This window comes from Epinephelus lanceolatus, chromosome 9 (genome assembly GCF_041903045.1).
Source record: "Epinephelus lanceolatus isolate andai-2023 chromosome 9, ASM4190304v1, whole genome shotgun sequence".
NCBI classification, from domain to species: domain Eukaryota; kingdom Metazoa; phylum Chordata; class Actinopteri; order Perciformes; family Serranidae; genus Epinephelus; species Epinephelus lanceolatus.
Window position 1 is genome coordinate 19,435,093 of NC_135742.1, and position 22,626 is coordinate 19,457,718.

Here is a 22,626-nt window from a genome sequence, read left to right on the forward strand (position 1 = left end):
CACTAGATTGCACTTCATATCTTTTTTTTTTTAAAGGGGCTGTATAAAAAATATTCTTTTTTATAATAGGACTTATATATATTTTTAAGAGACCTTTTCAATTTTAGCCAATTGAAAGTAAACGTTTTCAAATTAGTCACTAACCCCAGTGGTGACAAATGTGCATATATTAAGTTTTATTCATGTGCTTCGACAGCATTGTATGCATGACAAGTAAAAATTCCACATTTAATACAAAACAACAAGTATGAACATACAAATAACTGATAAAGAAACATAAATGCAGTCTCAAGTGATTGAATGCCACCAATATATTGTATAACACCATCTTCCAGCGACGTACTGCACGTTTCAAAAATAGGTATACATTTTAATTTATACTCACAATTAATACACACACTATATGACTTTCTCATCTTATTTAGCCATTTTCTAAACATTCAACAGTTCATAAATAAGAGATGTACCTGGAAACAGAATGAAACATTATTCAAATGAGTATTAATAATGTATATATATAAAAGTGTATACCCACTTTTGAAACAGTGAGCACATTTACATTACTGAAATACAGTATGAGCTGCAGCATAACACTAATGAAATGAGCGTTTTCATGGATGTCAAATGAAATCAGGTTGCCACTATTCAGTACTGCAGAGCAGCAGTAAATTTCCCCTCTGGAATGTATTCTGACATGTGGAGAAAACATGATTCACATTGCAAAGCACAGCTGTGTGGAGTGACTTTTCAAAAATGTTGCATTTATAGTTAAGTATCTCAGTTCCTAAGTAAATAAGGAAGGAATTAAATTTGGCACTGTGTGTATTGTAGGAAGTGGTCTATTTACAAACAGGTACTGAAACTACACTGAGACTGTTACAGTACACTCAGTCAATGAATCCTGCCTACTGAATAGTATTTCCAATTAATATCATTATTGCTGTTATCTATCTAAAAATACATTTTCATAAAATAAAATGCAAAATAGTTTTTTCATACCTTTGTAAACATCTCTGTAACTATCTGATGTAATGCCTCTACTATATACAAATGTGGATTCAGAGATAAGCCATGTGTAATTTAAAACCTCAGATAAGAAGATATCTGCCTCCTGTGAAATTACATCAGATAACTCTTCTTAATAAGTTAAACTTTTCTTTTTAGCTACATGGTCAGGTGCTATACGTCCAACAGTATTAAGACAAGAATGGCCTTAAGCGCTCACAAAGGAAAATGTGTCAATTTTTCCAGTGCACAAATCGCCCATCCATACTCTTGCTGCTCTAACTGGCACATTTCATGCATAGAGTGGAATTTCAGAGGCCCTTTTAGCACATCACAGAATCATTTATCATCACTGAGTACAAAGTGACTCCAGTATGGCACCAAAATCTTCCACTCCAAACGTTATCTAAATAAACACACATCCACTCACGCATTTACATACACGTACACACAGGACACGAGCATTATTGGCACGCACACAGGCCCTGGGCCAGCAAGGACCTCAGAAAGGAACTCCAGTCTGCCTTTTCACCAACCCAGAGGAAATGTTTGCAGCATTATTAGGACTTGCAGTTATCCAACAAAAAAAGAAAAAAAGAACAGAAATCAACAGAGCGAAAGCATCTGAAGATTTTACAGTGAAATGCTCAATAAGCTACACTTTGCTTGAGATTCCCACCTCCATATTTTTATGTGCTCGCTCTCCTTTTAGGCTCCTGTATCAAACAACCATGAAATCATAAAAGTGGACACACAGCAGATGTTACTGAACACTACTGGACTGTTGAGATACTGTGAGTCTTCCGTTGTGGACACTTGCTCCAGCGCAGAGGAGTGCAAGGGTGTCACCAGCAGTGCCTTTCCTCGTTTTTCTTCCCTTTCATCTTATCTTCTCTTTTCCTCTCTCAGTTGTGTGACAGCCTTCCCTTCCTCTCCGTAGCTCGCGCTCTCTCTCTCAGACGAGCCGTGGCATCTCAGGAGTTTTCCTCCTGAGTTCTGCGGAAACTTAGACGTTTGAAGGAATCCCTGTGAGACGGAGAGGACAAGTGGATGGGGGAAGACGGGGGAAAAGACAGTAACATTAGATAAGGAATGATGAGGAGGAGGAGGAAGAGGGGGAAGGGTCATGGCAGGTATGTGTTGGGAGTAGAGATGGAAGGTAAATGGTTTCATGCGAAAGGCACAAAAATAGGAATTTTAGCAACAATTACACAGAGCTTCCAAAAGTGGCTTTCATACTTAACTCACCCATTAGCTAATGTGACGCTTCACCAAGGCCAAGGTGCTGGACATGGCAATATACAACAGGATTCAGTGTCCGATTATGCCAACTCTCTCATACAGAAAACAAATCAGCGCGTACACACACGTTAAGTGACTCGTGAGATTTGTTTTTCACAGGGCAACAAGGCAGGAATGAGGATACCATAGATATTGTAGCTGCTACAATTATTAAGGTTTGAGACCTAATCGGAAGATCATCAGTTCGATCCCTGGCTCCTCCAGTCCACATGTCGAAGTATCCTTGGGCAAGATACTGAAACCCAGATTGCTCCCAATGGCTGTTCCATTGGTGTGTGAGTGCGTGTGAATGGTTACTGAGTAGCAGGTGGCGTCTTGTGTAGTAGCCTTGGCCACCAGTGTGTGAATGGGTGAATGTGACATAGTGTAAAAGCGCTTTGAGTGGTCGGAAGACTAGAAAAGCGCTATGCAAGAACAGGTCCATTTACATTATGTTGCTGCAAATATGGAAAAACCAGTTCATCCCTTAAGTTGACAGGCTGTTTTATTGGCTGACACTATCTTTTGCAGATGCAACATGATCTCATCCACTCATGCCCCTAAAGCGTTTTGCTTTATATCTTGATGCAGAGGGGGTCGGCAATTAGGTTTAGGCAACACAACTACTTGGTCATGGTTAGGAAAAAAACCTGGGTGTCACTAAAAAGCCTCCAGCTTTAAGTGAGAACACCGGTCTCCTGGGTCAAAGTCCATTGTTTGTTGGACCTATTATCTTCTCTTTTTACACTCTTCAAACTACGTCTGCTACGTCTCTTGGCATGTAATAATGACACAGATGGGTTTATACTTGAGTTGGTGGAAGGACTTGTGCATCTCACACAGTTGATTAACACAGGGGGTGCTGCTGATTTTGATTCTGATGCCCTGGGAGTGAGACCAGGCTGGCAGATGCATCTGTGTATAACCATTATCGGATTCCTTTAAACATCTCTCTGATATGAATATTGCCACTGACCCAAATAATCCAGTGTTGACATGGATTTATTTTTTATTTTATTAACATTTTCATATTATTTTTGCTGGTGTTAACATTAATTCTCATCTAAGAATACACAGCTGATTTTGGAAGCTTCCTTCACATCCCAGAGGCTGAGCAATCGATGGAAAAATCAAAATTCGGGGGATAAGTATCCTTTTGAAGTGTGTGCTCTTCCCTCAGCATGAAAATACATTGCTACAAGATGTATCAAGATTACCATGGTCGATCATAAAAGCACTTTGTGAGCAATCAGTCCTTACTAACACATGGGTGCAATGTGGCTGTGGCATCGGTTCAACACTCAATCTGTTTACTGTGGCTCTGGTTCAGCTATCAATATTTGTGGAGGTGACACGGACAGTGTGAATGGATCCCTGCTCAATTCCATTTGTTCTCACTTTCCTTTGGGTTCAGCAATCATACAGAGTGATGAAAAGATCAATGCTGCGCTTTTTGTTGTCTTTTCAGAACAGTATTGGCTGTTTGACTCGGCGGGTCTGTTTACCTGTTCTCCAGCCGAGGCCGGATGATGGGTTTATAGAGCTCAGGAATCTTCCTCTCCAGCATGGGCCTCAGGCTCTCTCTCAGGCGGTTGTAGTTTTTCTTCAGCTCCTGCTGGTACTCTTTCTGGTCCGATGTGATCAGGTGCTTATTCTTCTCGACTGCTTCGCCACATCTACACAACAGAGAGCAGAGCAGAATCAGTTTTATGATGCATTTTCTTAAATGACATTGCATGGGATGAGAAAAAGGAGTCGAATGTACTCCTTGACCTTTTTTTAATGCAATAACCTCAAACTTGAGAACAGCTTCAACAATAATTCTATGCAAACCAATCTGGCAGTAATCCCCTCTCTGTCCTCGAGCCCTCAGAAATGCACTGCACTGTGTCATGCTAACAACGTCCTGTAACTACTTGACATAAATTGGACTCCTTTGCAATGCCAGAACTCTAAATGTGAGTTAACAATGTACTTGGCTGTAAAGAACCCCTATACACCTATTAGAAGTCTGTAAATGACCCACGAGGCTGTTTCAAAACAGTTAAAACAGGCAGCAGAGGTAAATCACCAAATCACAAATGCCTAACAAATAAAAATCCTATTCTTCCTTAAGCCTCATGGTAAAGATGAGCAACAAAAGATCGGAGCTGTATGGGGTCTCCCCAGAGTCATCTATCACGACATGTAATGGCCAACATACAGAGCAGTCTGCAGGAAGTAAGAGAGACTGGGATGATTGCGAACACATGTCTTAGCTTATCTCTTAGGTTTTAAAGACAGTAATGTGGAAACAGCAATGTCGTGTAACAGTATACAGTAAATATGTAGGGCAATGAGCATTAAGGACAGCTCAGACTCAAGCCCTAAAAACATCTACATAGCTCTCTATCTGACTGATTGGTTTGAAAAATATGACATGAATTCTCCTGATGTATGAACAGTATTTAAACGGAACCTGCCTATGCTCATTTGCAGGGTCTACTAGAACATGTTTACGTGCTTATAATGTTCAAAAAACACTATTTTTCTTTATGCTTCTGTGCTGGAACACCTGTATTCACCCTCTGTCTGTGACAGTTCGGTTTTAGTCCCTGTCTCTTTCTGGGTTGTCTGTATCTCAGCATCTCCGCACCATCATTGCAGCTGTGGAATGACTTTAACAGGGAATAGCAGCATGTTTTTCGCGTAAAAAAATCACCAATAAAAGCTTTTAAACCCAAATCTTCACAACAGGACAAGTTCCTGCAGGAATATGATCCAAAATCAGGGAGAAATTAGCACCATTGGATACCAAGATTACATGTTTACCTGCCGTTTGCATGTAGCTACATGTAGCTTGCAGTAGCGTGCCTAGAGAAGATGACCATATCCTCCTGAGACCCTGTGCTCATCACATTTTGGGTTTACTTGACCTATACTTTATTCTACTTAACCTAGAACTGTTGTCCTTGATCGTGGACACTTTTTTGTGCCATCTAGTAGTAGTAAGACCAGTCAGTCTGCAGCCATTCTCGACACAAAAGTGAACAAGGTCCAAAACCTGATCACATTTTTTGGTTGAAACTTGTTTATTTATGATTAATAATGTCTGTAGTTTGATATGGCAACAAATTTCACCAATTTGAGCAATAGTAACAGGCTAACACGCTGTTAAATGGGAGTACTTGTTTGAGGACTTTTGCACTTAATTATCATGGACCATGTTTATTTTTCCATACTTATCAGCTCCTACTGATCCCAAATAGCTAAGAGAAATTTAAAAAAGCATACCAAACAAATGTTCATATCTCAGGAGGATATACAGAAACCTGTCATGAGCTGATGTCAGCTTGTCTCAAAAGAAGGGGGGGGGGGGGGGGGGGGGGGGGACACACCGGAAAGTATTCAGGGAGTACTTTTACATATATTATTACCCTGGGGCAGTTAAGATGGTTAACCACATGCACCATCAAAGAGCTTGTCAGCCTGTTGGTGTGCATTATGTATATAAATATAGCTGTGGTTTCAACTTCTCAAACATTTTGACCTGACGAAGATCCAAGTATGGTCGGAACATTGTCTTTATTAGACTTTTTTGGCATGAAATAAGTGTGCAGGAGGTGTTACTTTTTTCTTCCTGTATTTACAACATCACTCACAGGTTTACGGAGGTGACTGAAAAAAGCAAAATCAAAGCTTTGTCAGTTACCCTAGGTAGATAATCCAAATTTGGACAAAGGGGAGGTGGGACGAGAGGGCAGGGACATCACCGGCTATGACCAGCTGAGAAACCTGTTCCTCAAACAACTCCAAACATTCATCTCTATCTATCTATCTATCTATCTATCTATCTATCTATCTATCTATCTCTTCAAGCCACGACAATATGTATTAGAAATGCCATCAAGACACAAGTTAGATTAAGCGACAACAAATGTACTGACTTTGATTTTTCTTGGCTTTCTTTGCTTCTCTTTTACATTTTCTTTGCATTATGTTTATTATATTAGACAACAGCAGTGATTCCAGGCTAATCATAATGAAAAGTCAACAAAATAAGTCATTAGATATTCATCTTACATAACAGTAGAGTCTCATCTGATATCATGCATAAAAGGAGAACACAGTTCATTGAATAGAACATAAAATTTGCAAAGAATTTTGCATAAATTTGCAATCTCATGATACATATTTGTATAGAATATTCTTACTTTTGTGACCGACCCTGATCATTACAGTGCATCTGTTAACCATAATGACTGAGCAGTTAAAAAGCAATGGTCATAGCTGCTGACATGTTTGACTGTGAGGCCTGATGTCTGAGGCACACATACTCTATCTGATTGGAGACATTTTATTTAGTGAAGAAAAAGATGACCAACTTAGAAACTTGTGTTCTCTTGAGCGGATTTGTTTTTAGAGCACCACTGTGAGGAAGATTGGCATACAAAGGGTCCAGTGCCAGCTTGCCTGGATTTAGGGTAGAAAATAAACCTTTATGAAATTACAGTAAATATTTGCCAACCTGCTTGTAGCAATCAAGGCGGCTGGAATGTGACATGAGGGTTAGAAAATGAAAACCACCTTTTGGAGGCGAACTGCAAATGCCCACGAGATGAAAGCGCGCACACATACACACACACACACGCCTGCACCAAAGACACACGTCTCCTGCACAAAATCAGCATATCCTCAGACGCATTGCTGTGGTTTTAAATTATGTTTTGAATATTCAAAATATAATGAAACTCTTGGGAACAATAAACCTTTGCAATTCAAGGAGAAAAAGCACTCAGTTATATTGAGAGGAAAAAAAATCTTCCACTGTCATATGGGAAATGAAAAACTATCCCCTGTCACAATGGGTTATATTATTTCACAGTCCTCTTAATATACCCAGTTGGTTTCTTTAACTATCATTTGGTGTGCATTACAGTGGCGATTATCACTTCTATCTCTGCGTCTTGACTGACACTCTGCTTAAACAGCAGGATATCAGTCTCCATCAGTCACAGTTGTCGACGGTGCTCTTTTATCTTCCCACACTGACACCAGTAATGATGTATACATAGAGCATCCTGCAGAAGACTTTCACTCCGTCAAGTCAAGTCTCAAAAAGATATGAATTTTCTACAGAGGAATCTCTTTGAAGTATTGTTCTGTACTTCCACCTACTGAACCAATGCCAGCCACAGGTAACATTAAAGGGAGGCAGAAATGCAAATTCAAGTAAAATAAGTGGAGAACTCCGTTAGGTTTATGGCTCACCATGAAAATTCTTCTTTTTTTTAATTTCTGGGGTGTTTTTCCTCATTTTTGCATGCCTTTGGTGCAGTGCATAGTCACTAGGTGGTGTTTCTTTGATCGTATCTTACCTCATTATAAACTCTTTGAAACACAGGCGCAGTTTATTGTGGTGACGGAAGAGCTTCGGGTCCGCTGGGATCTCATTCAGGAAGACCTGGGCTACCTCCAATGGGCCCTTCAACAGGGGGCGGACAGATGAGGAAGAGGGACAAAAACAAAGAGACAGAGTTAGAGAGACAAAGAAGGAGAAAGCAAAAACAAGAGCAAAGGAAGGAAAGAGAGGAAGTGTTTCAGAGTGTATGAACAAAGGAGGGATGAGAAAACCCCTCTTTCAGATGGGGGGGGGAACGACTTCCTAACTGAATGCCTAATGCATGCCCAAGATGCTGAACTACAACATGAGGAAGATATCAGATCAGAGAAGGAACCATGATTAGCCTCCTGCATGGCTAATGTCACCGCTAACCCTGCATACACCCACCATTTGGCTCCCATTTGCCCAGTATGAGATCTTGTTATCCTAACTTATATTCATCATAAAACCACAGCACGCTCGCACAGTGCCTGCATCACGACAGCCACAGTTAAACAGCTCTGATTAGCATCATAAACGCATTGGGCCTGGGCCTCAGTCCTTGGTCTGAGCCGCGGACCCACACACACAGAAACCCAGCCTCCCGTGCTGATTACAGTCAAGAGTTATATGTTTACGGAGCTGCTGAGCATTAGCGTTATGTATACAACCATCAGGTCGGAGCGAGGGACCTGTCAGATTAGACGCTGGAAGATAAAGCATAGGGGGGGAGGGAGCGGAGACGCCGTAGCTAGCTTCATCATTACTCCAACATTCACCAGGCTGGCAGGACCTGGAAGCTATCAGATCAAAGAGACCTCCGGTTCAGCATGCCGTGCAGCAGGGACATGAAAGGAAAGAGGGGCCATGAATTGACGTTTTAACTAAATCAGGGGAAAAGCAAAGGAAGGATTAGGGTTGTGGATGGGGTGGAGGCTTTGATGTGTGATCACTGTCATGGTTCCCACCTGCACTCTGCGACTACAATAGAAACTGTAAATGTGATAAGATAAATAGAGGGGTAAATTATTCCAGTTTATTTTCCCCCCGCACATTAAGAAGGGAACACTCAGGGGACAAAAGGGCTATGTATGATACAAAGAGCAATCATTTTGGGCAGCCATCATTTGGTTAAGCATGAGGTATGTGATCGTTTCAGCTATAATAGGAGCAGACAGACGGCAGTGTGCAGCAGAAGCGGGACCTTCAATTACAACAAAAATGCTCATACCTGGTTAACAGTGGCTCCCACAGAGCCTTGTAGCAGCATCTGTAACATCTTAGCATCAGGCTGCTCTCTATGTGTGGCGACTGCTAGCTCTCTGGTCTTCTTCTGCATGTCCTCTATGGCCACTTCAATAGGAGTCAGGTCAAACTGGAAAGAGAAGCAGTATTTTACAAATGTAAGCTGCAATCAACAAAATATGGAGACGCTCCACACCAGGAATTTGGCACGTACCTCCTCTTTCTGAATGACGTTGATGCGAGTCTTGACGTAGGGGAAGGCGTGCATGGTGGTGAGGATCGTCTTCCTCTTGTACTGCTCGTTGAGTTCTCCCCGTGGCCGCCCGCTCTTGGTGAAAGGCGTGGTGTACATGAAGCGCCGCAGGTTGAAATTCTTCTCGAAGTTCGTCAGCCGGTCTTTCATCTCGTAGTCATCAAAGAAGGGCTCCACATAAGTGATCTGGATATAGGCCTACAGAGGAAGAGTGGGGGTTTTTATTGTTTGCTGACAGTTTTTCAATTCATGCAAAATTTATGAGAATGCAGCTTGTACAAAGCCAGGTTTTTATTTGCTTTTATCAGGTTTTCTTTTAAAGAACACAGATGAAAGAGTAATACACATGTGCAAACAAGCAACAAAACACACACCTAAAAGAAAGGTAGCGACCAGGTGCCAGACTGTAAGCAACACACATCCAACAAGAAGCTACGAAAATGCATATTAAACTTTTAAATGTTTTTCTCTCCACTGTGTACACAGTATATTGACCTTAGTTGATCTTTCTTAAGTCATTTTCTGATCAAAGCCTTTTTGCATGATACTGACTACACCCTCAAGTATTTATCTCACTTTGCAGAGTAAAGCTCTCCTAGATCAACAAGATTTAAACATTAAAATAGATCTGTCTCCGGGACACACTGGACAACTCCAGAAAATGCACAGCAGGCAGTCCGATAAGAGTAGTCAGTCTTTCAATCGAGCCACGTTCTTCCAGGCGAATTCTCTCCAGGAGGGAGAGCGTGTCGTTAACCATTGCTGTCTGCAGATCATTCCGCGGTACCTCTTCCAGTGTTATTGTGAAACTACCCTGTGTTTCCCATCTTGTTTTAATATTCAGAAAACGGCCTATTTTAAATTTGGAAGCGCAAAATTACAGCCATTTTTTTAATGTATTACAGGTAATCTAAATGTACGTATTCCATACATTCTGTACAATGTCTAGATTAGGAAAATTAATCACACTGTACCTTTAGTTACATTACATTTCTAGACATTTACAAGGCGGCTCAGGGGGTAGAGCGTTGTTTACTAATCATAAGATTAGGGGTTCAATCCCCGGCTCCTCCAGTCTGCATGTCCAAGTATCCTTGAGCAAGATACTGAACCCGAAATTGCTCCCTATGGCTGTTCCATTGGTGTGTGGGTGCGTTAAAAATGGAGGTGGCAGGAATGTGTGTGTGAATGGGTGAATGTGACTCATAGCGTAAAAAGCGCTTTACAGTAAGTGGCTGGATGACTAGAAAGGCACTATGCAAGTGCAGGTCCATTTTCTGCCTGTTAACACAAATACGTTTACATTTATTAAATTAAAAAATATTAAATTATTATATAATATTATATTTCCATTGCTATTTTTAATATCATAATCTATACTTTTTCTATTTGGTGTTGTCTTGACTAAAATTTCAGGATATTTTTCAGGATGATTTTTTTTTTTTTTACACTTCTTTTTTATTGCATTTTCCTACTCACCCAACAAAACAATTAACAAAAAATATAAATAGATAAAAATAACACCACTGTTGAGATTTACATACCTTATGCTCACAGTCACAATCTTATATCTTCATGTCTACCCACTGCTAGTGGTGTTGTTTCTTTGGGATCTGTATAGTGTCCATTTTCCCATTTTTTTCAGATTCGGCTTCTTGTATTCTTAAATGATGTCTTAATTTCTTTATTACAGACACTTTTTCCACTATATCGATTCACCGTCTTTGTGCATACCATTTTATAGTAATCACTGTCTTGCTAGCAGTCAGCAAAACCTTAACCAAGTACTATATCCAATTCATATTTTTACAACAGTACCGACGAACATGTGGCGGCAATCAGTTACGTGACATGATGGTCACCTACCTTGCTGGGGTTGAGCTGTTTTCTGTCCACTGGCGTAGAGTCCTTGATCATCACCAACGTGTCTTCTCCAAAACACTGACTGTAGAAGTTCTGGGGGGGGGAGGGGAACGACTGTGTAGTTAGTGTACAGTATTTTTGATGATATAATCTATCATGATTTTTATTCAAATATCAAACAGATTGCATTGCCATTCAAGGCTATTCATTTAAGAACAAAATGTTTCAAGAGCACTTAAAAGCACGAAATAACTTGAATGCCATTTAGAGTCATTGACATATTTGATTGAAGAGCGAGGCTGACATCGCATTGCTCGTCGCGACATTATTTCTGCTTTAAAGCATGTAAATGAATGCCGAGCTTTCCAAGCTCTCTAAAAATGCACTAAAAACAGATGGATGATTGTGAGTCTTGCCTTCAGTCATTCTGCTCACTCAGAGTCTCTCAGTCATTATCAGATTCCACCAGTCCAGCCAGGAACCATATTCCCCTCTCACTCCACCTAAACCACACACTGATTCACAACATGCATATCAGTCCACACACACACACACACTTTCCTCTGTCGTACCTCCAGCCTGTGTGATATCTCAGGCAGATGTGTGATCCCTGGCTCCTTGTAAATGAATTCCCGCTCGTCCAGGTCACCGAACTTGGCTCCATAAAAACCCACCCGGAAATAGGTTCCAAACATCCTCTTATGGCCCTGAAGGGAAACAAAGATTTTATATCACTCTCTAATCAGTATGATATTCCTTCTCATTATTTTAATAGCCTTTTATGAGGTCTTTATTGTGAAGAACACTTTGATGTGTTTAGTTTAAAATTTTGATATGCCTGCAAAACCATGTGAGAAAAATCTTTTCTTGTTGAGCAAAACAATATTAATTATCTTTTTCAAGGACCTTTGTCATTTAAAGACATTTTAAAAGAACATATTCAATGTCCTTAAGAAATACTGAACAAAGAAATGGAGGTAACTAAATGATTAATTGCTTTTCCATTCTGCACAAGATCTTTCTACCTGATCCACTGCAGTATCTCACCGTCTTTCCCATTTAGACTTTAACTTTAATTGAATAAATGAAGCACTCCCTACAGTGTCATATAGTTATTACCCTCTGAATGATGTTATCAAAGGCTCTTTGAAGTTTGTCATGAGTGGATCCCAGTTTCCTGAAATCTCGATGAGCCTCTAGGATCGGTATGATGATCTTGTAGACTTCATTCACTGCTTCGTAGAGACCACCCTGGTGAGACAAGCACAGCGCCGGTTAGCGTGACAAGACACAGTATATAAAGTGGCAATACTTTCATTTAACAACAAAAATCTTAAACCAAATGTTCTATGGCATGGCTATCCTCCTTATTTATTGACTTAATATTATGAGCGTTATAGTTACTGCATTAAAAGCACTCGGTCGTTGTCATCCTGATAACAGGGTTCACACTCTTCTAGTGATCATTTCTCTGGATGTTTCCATGAAATTTTCAGCAATGTTCTATTTGGTATGCCTGACAGAATCCACACAGTGTACTTATAATTTCCTCCCTGTGGAACTCTGATTTAAAAGATGTGCAGTCTATGGCTATAAATTATCTATGAAATCATCTCCTACATGCTCAGAAATTATGACCGATACTGCAAACACACCTGCAGACGTACAGCACTCCACTTAATTAATACTAGTGCAGCGGCTGTTCAAAATGTGCCTGTTTGGAATAGGCCGATTGCTTGGCCTCTGGTTTTGCTGCTTAAAGCGTCAAACTTGACACTTTGCTTCACTTACATTATTCACAGTATCAGCCGCTTAAGTTTGCAGTCTGCATGTGCTACCAAGCAACATGACCCAGGGGTGTGCTCTCAGCATTTAAGATATACGTTTCTTCCCTGTTCCAAAACCAAAATCAAACCCTGAAAAGTGTAGGGTTAGCTAGCTAGCTACTGAAGATATAGCCTACTGAATGTATACACATGCTGCTTTTGCTTTTTAATGATTATAACAGTGAAACAAAGACCGACCCTGCTGTACAGGAACCAGTGAAGGGAAGCAGGGACACTTGCTGATATTCAACCAGCTGTGTGTTATTGCAGTGTGCGCAGATGAATATTGTTTGACTTCCACCAGAGATCCCTGCCTGTCCAACGGCGAAGGTCCAGCTGCTGGCAGCAGCACGAGGCGAAGCCAAACACCGTTCATCTGCACACACTGCGATGCCACACAGCTGGGTCAGTATCAGCAAAGTTGCCCTTTATATTCATTGTCTTCTGTGGCGATCAGCAGTGATGTGGTGGTTCACTTTTACACTGTGATCTGTAGCCTATAGTTCGGCTTTAGCTTCTAAATATCTTTGTCTTTTTTTGTCTTCAAACACAGACTGTAGACCCCCCTGTCTGCTTCTCTCTGGAATCACTATTTTATTTCTCCAAAAATATGATAATGACTTAACTTTAGTGTCCATTAACAGCACACTCAAAAATCTAAATTTGTGCACATACTGACTGTTCTCAGCATACCTAATATTTTCGCTTTCCAGTGAGAACCCGCTACATACTCAAATCTTGGCAGGAATCAGTTTGTAGTATGGATTTAGGACACAGCTACAGGCCTCTACGTTAATGACACTAAACATAAATATCATGGATATCAGTGCAGCTTCGTGTCTCACATTGCTGAAGAGCTCGGCAGCCTGCTCGAGTAATCCCACCAGGCCGCTTTCTGTGAAGTAGCGTCCTGAACACACCCCGTCCTCGTCCGGGGACAGGATGTCATCCGACACCGCCGACTCCTCCAGCACGTTGGGGGAGATGTTCTGAGGAGAAAATCAGTCAGCTAATCAATCAATTAGCCCTCTTAATCAAATAATCAATCACATGGCCGACTTTAAAAGGAGATGTCCTACAGTGGGGAAATGGAACTAATTTAATGACCATCAAATCAATGACCTGCTGACTGCTGCAGGTTAGTGTCCTGTACCAGAGGTCACATGTGTGACACAGCTCATCGATAACACCATCATCGCAGTTACTGCTATAACTGTTTGTTTTCAGCTCAGCAGAACAGTCGGTTCACATTTTCCCACAGGAGCACATTCGCCTCTTTTCCCCCCTTCAACTTCAAAGGCGTTGTGTTAAGCAGTGCTACCAGGGGACCATATTTATATGTTGACGTTATGAGTGTACAGCTCCCCCCTCTGGACACATACAGCCGAATTTGGAAGAAGTCCTTGGGGATGTGTGATGCAGTGTGTTGTGCAGAAGAGGGTTTGCCTCCATTCAGCAAAACAACCAACAGTCACAACAAACAAAGGATGAATGCTTGTTTTGTGTGGCTGTAACTGTTCCTTTTTTTCAGTCTAGACATGGTTTTATTATTAGTTCCTTGCTAATCTGCTGTGTTTATCTGTATTTGTGATCTCTACCTGGAAGGTGACGCTGCCAACAGGCAGGTATTTGTGATCTTCCAGCATGCTGAGATACTCGGCCACCAGGGCAGCAGCGTGGACCAGACACATGGCCGACTCAGTGTAACACTTCCTGTTGTTGTGCTTCTCTGCCATGTTCTGCAGCCAGGTCAGACGGAGGTCGGGAGATGTCTGGTAGCCCTTTGCTATCCTGAGGAGGAGAGAAGAAGGATGGTATTGTTATGTTCTTCTTTCCTTTCCTATAATTAACCAGATAAAAATCTCATTAAGATTAATATCTCTTTTTGAAGACAGCCTTTGCCAAGAAGGCAGCATGGAACTAGATCATAAACACAACATACACAAGAGACTAAGGACACAGTCAGACTGACCGCTAACCATCTAAATAAATAAGAAACAAGTTTGTTAGTGGAGGTGCTGCAGTCATGATGCATTTGGTGACTACTATGTTGGTATGTTCTGGCATGAGGACGATTATTTTCATTGTCGACTGATTAGTTATTTGGACTATAAAATGTCAGAAAATTGTAAAAAAATGTCGATCAGCATTTCCCAAAGCCCAAGATAGTGTCCTCAAATGTCTACAACCCAAAAATATTCAGCTTATTGTCAAAGGGGAGTAAAGAAACCAGAAAACATCCAATGTAAGAAGCTGGAATCAGAGAATTTTGACTTTTATTCTTTTAAAAAAATGCTAAAAATGATTGTGAAATTAGTTGCAGATCAGTTTAATAGTTGACCAGTACTTGACTTACTTAATAATCTATTAACCATTGCAGCTCTATGTGGCACAGCCCCAGAGAAAGGGACAAATAGTCTTGACTATGAGGAAAAATGTATGCATTTGTAATGTGAAAAAGCAAAGATAAATCTCCATCAGTAAATGTGTTAAACTTCCCATTTCGACATCACGAGAGGTACGTCAGCAATATTCATAACTGCAAACTGAAGCAGGTGAGTAAAAAAAACTTTTAGCTACAGACTTGATTTAAACTTAAAATGAGTCAGAAGACTTTGAACTTTTCGGCATCCATTTCAATTTTTAATATCTATGGTACAATATCACAGATCAGAAGTGGAGTCAGTGATTCTGGGAAAAAATGCCTGTCCTTCTATACATCCATGGCCTTTCCCCTGTCCTTTGCGTATTAAGTAGCATCTCCATGAATGCCAGGACCCAAAGTTTCCCAGCAGAACACTGCAGTTTAACAATTTTATTCACTTCCCCTGTCAGTGCTTTTAATGCTGTATCTGACTGGTGTATAACGGCTGTGTATTATGCTCCACAGAATACATCACATACACGACTATGTCACCCACAAGAGTTTATTCCTACAGTATAGCAATAAATATCTACATAAAGAGAGTGAACATCAAAAGCAAAATGTGTGCATGAGAGTGAATGTGGCAGCGATGAAAGTATTTGGGTCGATTAGTGTTTTTATGGGCAACAAAAAATATGGAAAATGTTTCCCTGGTCACTGAATGCATGAATAATCATTAGCCTAACAGCATGGGAATAAATCTAAAACCCTGAATGAATTTATTTATAAAGCAGGTGAGTCACTATACTATACCTACAAATGAATTCACACATCTGGAGACCAAATGCCTCGCACATCAATGACCTGTGTGTTTGGGGAGCTCGGAGGTAAACGCTGGGGTGAGTCTAGGTGAGTGTGTGACGCTAACGGGTCGTTCCATGCGGCCGTCAAACACTCACCAGGTGACTGGGACCCAAACCCAAACAGAAAGGTGCATGATAAATGACACGTGTAGGTGACATTAGAACATGTTGAGGTAAAGCGCCTAAATCAACACACAGCACATGTATGCTCTCTTTGTCCCCCTCCGTCTCCTTACACACACACATACACACACACACACACACACAGACTGTTTGCATTTGCATATACACAAAGCTAGATCAGAAGACTAAACTGCTACCACATGGTTACCATAGTGAGGGCACCAAATAGAGGCAAAACAGTGCAGACCACAGAGAAATAGGAACCAGCAGCACAACACAGAGAGAAGCCACAGGGTGATGAGAAAGAGGGAGAAGAGAGTGAGACACTGAAGACACAGAGAGACAAAGAGGCAGCATTTCATGGGTGTTGATTGTGTTTTTCACCTGTACATGAGGTCCATGAGCATCTCAGGATCTTCCTGGAACTCTCTCATCTTCACCGTGTCTGACAAAATACTGTTAAGGTTTCTTAGAAGCTCATCCACCTGAACACAGAGACAAACACATGAGGCAGGCATAAGGCTGTGATCCGATCAATATCAACACTGTGATACAGTAGCATTTTATACCTGCGAGGGCAGCTGAGTGTTCTGCATCTCATTATCCTCCTCTGCGTAGGCTAGGATGGTGCGGAGTGAGCGTCGTAAGTATTCCTCCTGGAAGTCTGAGGACTTGCCCACCAGCGAGGCCAGAGACATGGTGACCTGCATCTTCACTCTTGAGAAGTTCTGACAGAGACAGATGGGACCGCAGTGAGTGTCAGTGTTAAACATTTGGCAGCGTTTGTCATGCAGTAAGACAAAGTGCACATAAAAATGGAGCATGGCAAGGTTTTCATGTGACTATGGATTTCCACAGACTCGATAATCTAAATCTTTTTTCCTTTTGCTGCCTTCTCTGCAAGCTATAGAAAAAAAATGTATTCATGGCTAGACAAGGCGCACTAACACATAACAGATAAACGCAGCGAGCAACATTTCCTCCTTTGGCAGACTACATTTTGCTTCTAAATTACTTAGTTACCATAAAACTTCCAATAATGGTCAGGGCATGTATTTTTATCATAGGCAGTACATTATGTGTGTCTGTCAGTTCCAAAGTACTCAATGTGCTTTAAATACCATGATAGTCTTTAAAAATGTCCCATAATATATATTATAAAATGCACTTTTTGCTCTTATGGCTCAATATAACAACATGGCAGACAGCTATTACCACTGCTTTTCCTTCTTCTACTACTTCTACCACTACACCCATTCTCTCAGTTGTTGTCTTATCCTAATATTAAAACATATAAGGCAGAATTCATCATTGTAAATAATGACCTACTAGGTTACTAGAACATATTTGCAATCACCTTTGCCAAAAAGAGCATCACTAAATCTAAACTGAATGCTTGTATCCTATAAGGATGTATGCATAAAAGATAGACAAGCAAATCTACACACTTTAATGTATGAAACATTTCTTTTTGGTGATATAATTTAAAAGATATTATTCTATTTATATATTTATTTGCATTTTATTGATATCTACAGAATGAACATTTTGACTACTGTCTAGTAATTCAATTATTCCTTTTAAACCTGACCTTCAAATTCCCTACAGAGATAAAAAAAAAAATCTAAATAAACCCATAAAATAGATACAAATTAAAAATGCACAGTACTTTGTTGTGTGTATGCAAATGTTGATGTGTGGAGGATATTCTAACATGCAATGACAATGTATTCAAGATTTCTAAGCCTTTTCAAGTCATGCAATACAGTGTCTTTGGAAACACTTTGCTTGTGCTATGCTCATTTTGGTTATTTATCGGCATTTGACAGTGCACAGAATAAGAGAGCTGCAACATAAGGCCGCACCAAATTGTTTGAAACTTAATTCATAACGTTGACATCTATTACATTCAATATAGGGAAGCTGCACAGCTTTTTGTTTTCTTTTTGGCACATCTGCTCACTCTGTTTAAACACATGATTTTCTGCACAATTGCAGACAAAGATTAGGCTACACTCATTTTATAAGTATTATGCTATTTGTAAAATTTAATTTCAGTGGGGTCTGCATAGAATTGTTTCCATTTTGTGTAATGGAAACATTTCAATAACGCCAGAGCATTATGAAGTCCAGAACTCAAAATGTATTGAAAAAAGATAGATGTTATCATTTCCAAATACTACAGCATGTTTCTATCTACATAATATTCTGCTTGGATCCATATTTGTTGGCATTTAGCCTTTCAAAGACAAAATTTTCACTGTGGTCAAAAACAGTTTGCTCTCCCGCTTGCTGCACACAAAGGGAGGCACGCACCTGTATTAATTGGGTGGTCTAGCAGCAGTCTAACGGCACCCAGAATTACATTTATATAACCACAAGAATAATATTATCAATTCTGCTCTAACATCGTTATAGTAAATTTATTAAGTTGTTACAAAAAAAAAAGATCATATAATAAATCTGCATTTGCTTGACACTCTATCAGGATGTCTCCACTTTCATACAAAGAATGGAAATAGAAAAATAACGAATAAATTGTCAGTTTGAAAGCATTTTAAGAGAGCTGATGATGATCCCAAAAAAGCACAGTGACAGCTGGTACAAATCTAAGAGCACGATTATTGTTTGATCATTATTTTATACCCTTATCAAATGCCTACTTGTATTTATGTTGAAGAAACTGGTGGGTTATATTCATTATAGAGACCTGACTTGATAAAAATAGATTTGCTCATTTAATGTAATAAATCATTTTATTCAAATCGAGGATTTTCTCTTTTTTCTTTTTTTAGGGCAATGACATCACGACATAAGATGACAGACATTTGAAGCTTCATCCGAAAACCTCTATAGAAGCTTCGAAGGCAAAGAAAATTCGGTACAGCCCCTCTGCAACAGACATGTTATTATACAACTGAAAAAGGATAATATGCAATACAAATGTCAGTAAGCTGTTTCTGTCCCTTGCCCCCTCCCTTTCCTCGTCTCTCCATCCTTCACACTACCTGTCCAAGATAACAGGCCTGACAAACACCCCTCCATCCTCTGCGGCGAGGACCGTGTGCATGTGTGTGAGGGAGCGCGCTCGTGTATGTGTGAAGTCCCATCTATCTCCAGCATGACCAGCTAAGCGGGAAATGATCTCCCATTAGCAGAGACATAATCACCCATGGATCATCTCTACGGCCCCATTCTGTTCAACTGAGCATGGAGCCAGAGTCTAACCACCCATCACTGCCCTCTAACTCAGTGTGTACGTGTGTGTGTGTGCTCAAAAGTACCCTGAATGATAGCTTAAGTCAACACACAACCCTCTTTGTCTTTCTCTATCCTTTTTCTTTCTCATAAGCCCCTTTTCCTCTTTCCTTTTCCAACCTTTCCATAACTGGACAATGTTTAACCACAGGTATCTGCTTTTAGTGATTTGTTCCATTACTGGAAAAAAAAAACAAAGCCTGTTTTTTTCCTTCTTTTTTATTACCACAATCTAAAATTAAAGTACAAGATGGACAGGGGGAAAAAGGGTGTGTGACACATGCAGAGGAAGACGATGGCAGATGAAGGGATAAAAACATAAACAAAGGAAGAGGTGGAGAGTAAGTCCTGTATGGATGAGTCATACGGCTGCTACGCTAATTCAGATCACAGCTCCCTCTGTATACACCATATAAACAAACATACGCTGGGACACGCAAATGGGAAATACTCTTTAAACTGTAGATACTCTGTGTCTAAGTGTGTGTATGTGTGTGTGTAAGTGTGCTCCACAGGCTGGTGTCTGACTTTCATTAAAGTCTACAGACTGTAAACACAGGAAATATCAACTGCAACAGCAGTTATCGAACTAGCAGAGAAAATGAAAGAAGATACTCCATCCTAAACCCTCCTTCCTACAGATCTGTCTCTCTTCAATCTCATCCTTTTTTTATTTCCCTCCATCACTGCTTCACCTCTGGCAAAAACACTCTGCTATCTCCATCGTGATTTCCTCCTTCTCCCCCCCTCCCTTTCACACTCTCTCCCTGCCCTTGAGGAGCATATACTTACACATATGTACCGAAACACGCACACATACACACGCTCAGAGGTCTGGCTGTCATTAGTTAAAGAGGGGTAGGAATATGGGGAGGCAGACAGTGACATATCTCTCTGCTCTCTACTCAGAGACACATCCTTCAGCAGAAACTTTCTGCGGCGTGCTCAAAATAGACACGGAAAAGACATTAAAGCCGAGCAGGAGAGGAAAAGTGGAGAAGATAGGCCGGGATGTGTGCGACTCCCCGCTTCTATGTGTGCCCATGAGAACATGTATCATAAGCAATTCTGAGCTCTCATGTGCACTTAAATTAAATTTGATCCGACATAAATGCAATTCCTTCTGCAAGCTTAGATGTTAGAGAAGGTTTTATCTGACATTTGCTTTGTGTGTGTGTGTGTTTCTATGTGTGTGCCCTATACAACCCATTGGAACATATAAACAGGATCATGTTTTGTGTGTGTGTCCTTACACTGGCATTGCTGTAGCTGTATCTCATGATGAGGTAGAGGGTGGCACAGGCCTGGCTCCTGTTCTCATCGACAGGGCTGCTGCAGTACTGAAGCACCTTCTGGCACAGGTCCGCGCACTGCTCTGCCTCCTCCTCAAACAACAGGTCCCCAAACTGCACACACATACAAGCAGATGTAACCAGGTATGCACACACACACACACACACATACACAAACACACACACACATACCATAAATAATTCTGGCTTGTATCAGCAGTTTGCCACCCCCACAAGCAAATAAGAACATTTAATTTAGACGCAGATAGTGTTTTGTGTAAACACACCAACCCACACACCTCCTCCTGAATTTTTGAAAAGTGCAACCAAACACACACACACACATCATGATGAAAGTACCTTGACAACAAGCGCTCTGAGTGTGCTGAAGTTGTGAGAGAGGAAAGTGCTACTCTGGTTGCAGGTGAGAGAGTGAAGTAACACCTTCAACACCCCGCCAACCACGCTGTCCTTACACTCAGCCAGTGGCACCGCCTGGACAGGACACATGAAGAAGAAAATTAAAAACAGAAAAACACCACACCTATGGAAACACTGGGAAGCACAAGCCAAATTTACAACAGAAGATCAACATGGAGTCCACACACATATGTTTCAAGCTGAGACTGAAAGAGTGTGTCATGTGTGGAAGGCATATTGTGCCACCTTTGTGTTCTGCTTATTTAATACTGTGTTCATTCACAGCAATTAAAAACATTTACCTTTGCAGTCAGCCTGTTTTCTACTCTGTCATTCACTCACATTTGACTCAATTATTTCAACCCATTCTCGAGGAAGCTGATCGAGGTTTAATCAAATATCTCATCAGGAACTTTGTCGGTATTTCAATTATTCATACAAATAACAGAGTTTTAATAGGGCGTGCTGATGAAAGATAATCTACTGTTGATTTTCAGGTTCCCACAGCCACAAAATACTGAAGGTATACTATGCAGGAATTGTCAAGTTCTCCTTGGCTTTTTGTCTCACTAGATTTGCGTTTTTGTGGCACTGTGTTTGCAAAAGCTTCGTCTTGGATGTGTGCTGCTGACACCTATGGGACCAGGTCGCTATGTTTGTCAAAAATCCTGACCTCACCTGCACTCTTTGCCCAAGAACATCCCCACAGCAAATTAAGAGGAAAATAAGACCATACAAGCAGAGGGCAGAGTCTCTGCAGATAAATACACCGCCTAACACTTCTAGTGGGTCATAAGTGATGACTAAGAGGGAATACTTTTCTGTCAGTCTATACAAAAATCCTGTTTAAGAAAACCTTATAATATGGTGCAATCTAAAGCAATACACAGTGGACTCAATTATATTTTTCATGGGTTCATTTTCTGTACATGCAGTGTTGAGATATCACATGTGGCAGGTTACTGCGTTCTGACCTGTACGATGGTTTCCAGCAAGTCCAGCACTATTAGGTTCGACTCTGTGGCTAAGTTTCCACTGATCAGAGCCTCCTGGTCCAACTCTGCTTTAGTCCTAAAGGAAGGTGATGAGAGCAAGACAGATATTTAGAGAGGAAAGGATGGCAAGAAAAAAGGCAGGCAGAGAAACAGACATTGATAAAGCAAGAGGGGAAACAGAAAATTGGACAGCAGACATGCAAAGTCATAACTCACTTATCCTGTCTGTCGTTGGTCTGTCTCCACTGAGTGAGGTCTTTTCTCCAGCGTAGGTTCTCTCTCTGACCCAAGGTCCTGTCCATTCCTGTGAGGGGATTCAAAAGCAGCTAATCAATAACAGGTAGGGAGAAAACTATTATGCATGAGTACAGATTATAAACTAAAGTGTATCATAGGAATCAATGCAGTCTAAAAGATCAGGTAACATTATGTGTTATGACAAAACATTTATTGCAGTGCAGTAGTAAACTAGATT

General features: G+C 40.6%; 1 protein-coding gene across 2 annotated transcripts in view; it reads right to left on the bottom strand.

Annotated features, from left to right (window-relative positions):
• Positions 1-161: 161 nt before the first annotated feature.
• dock8 (dedicator of cytokinesis 8) overlaps positions 162-22,626 on the bottom strand; it is a 73,641-nt gene continuing 51,176 nt past the window's right edge. For both annotated transcript variants that reach the window (XM_033619213.2, XM_033619214.2), the window contains 16 exons: positions 22,368-22,455; positions 22,131-22,227; positions 21,097-21,231; positions 20,698-20,850; positions 16,756-16,914; positions 16,571-16,671; positions 14,434-14,626; positions 13,681-13,824; positions 12,129-12,260; positions 11,582-11,716; positions 11,013-11,102; positions 9,108-9,344; positions 8,880-9,023; positions 7,644-7,750; positions 3,792-3,962; positions 162-2,031 (listed from right to left, as the gene is read on the bottom strand). In XM_033619213.2, coding sequence (XP_033475104.1) covers positions 1,980-2,031; positions 3,792-3,962; positions 7,644-7,750; positions 8,880-9,023; positions 9,108-9,344; positions 11,013-11,102; positions 11,582-11,716; positions 12,129-12,260; positions 13,681-13,824; positions 14,434-14,626; positions 16,571-16,671; positions 16,756-16,914; positions 20,698-20,850; positions 21,097-21,231; positions 22,131-22,227; positions 22,368-22,455 — 2,138 coding nt within the window. In that variant the 3' untranslated portion in view covers positions 162-1,979. The remainder of the gene's footprint in view (positions 2,032-3,791; positions 3,963-7,643; positions 7,751-8,879; positions 9,024-9,107; positions 9,345-11,012; positions 11,103-11,581; positions 11,717-12,128; positions 12,261-13,680; positions 13,825-14,433; positions 14,627-16,570; positions 16,672-16,755; positions 16,915-20,697; positions 20,851-21,096; positions 21,232-22,130; positions 22,228-22,367; positions 22,456-22,626) is intronic.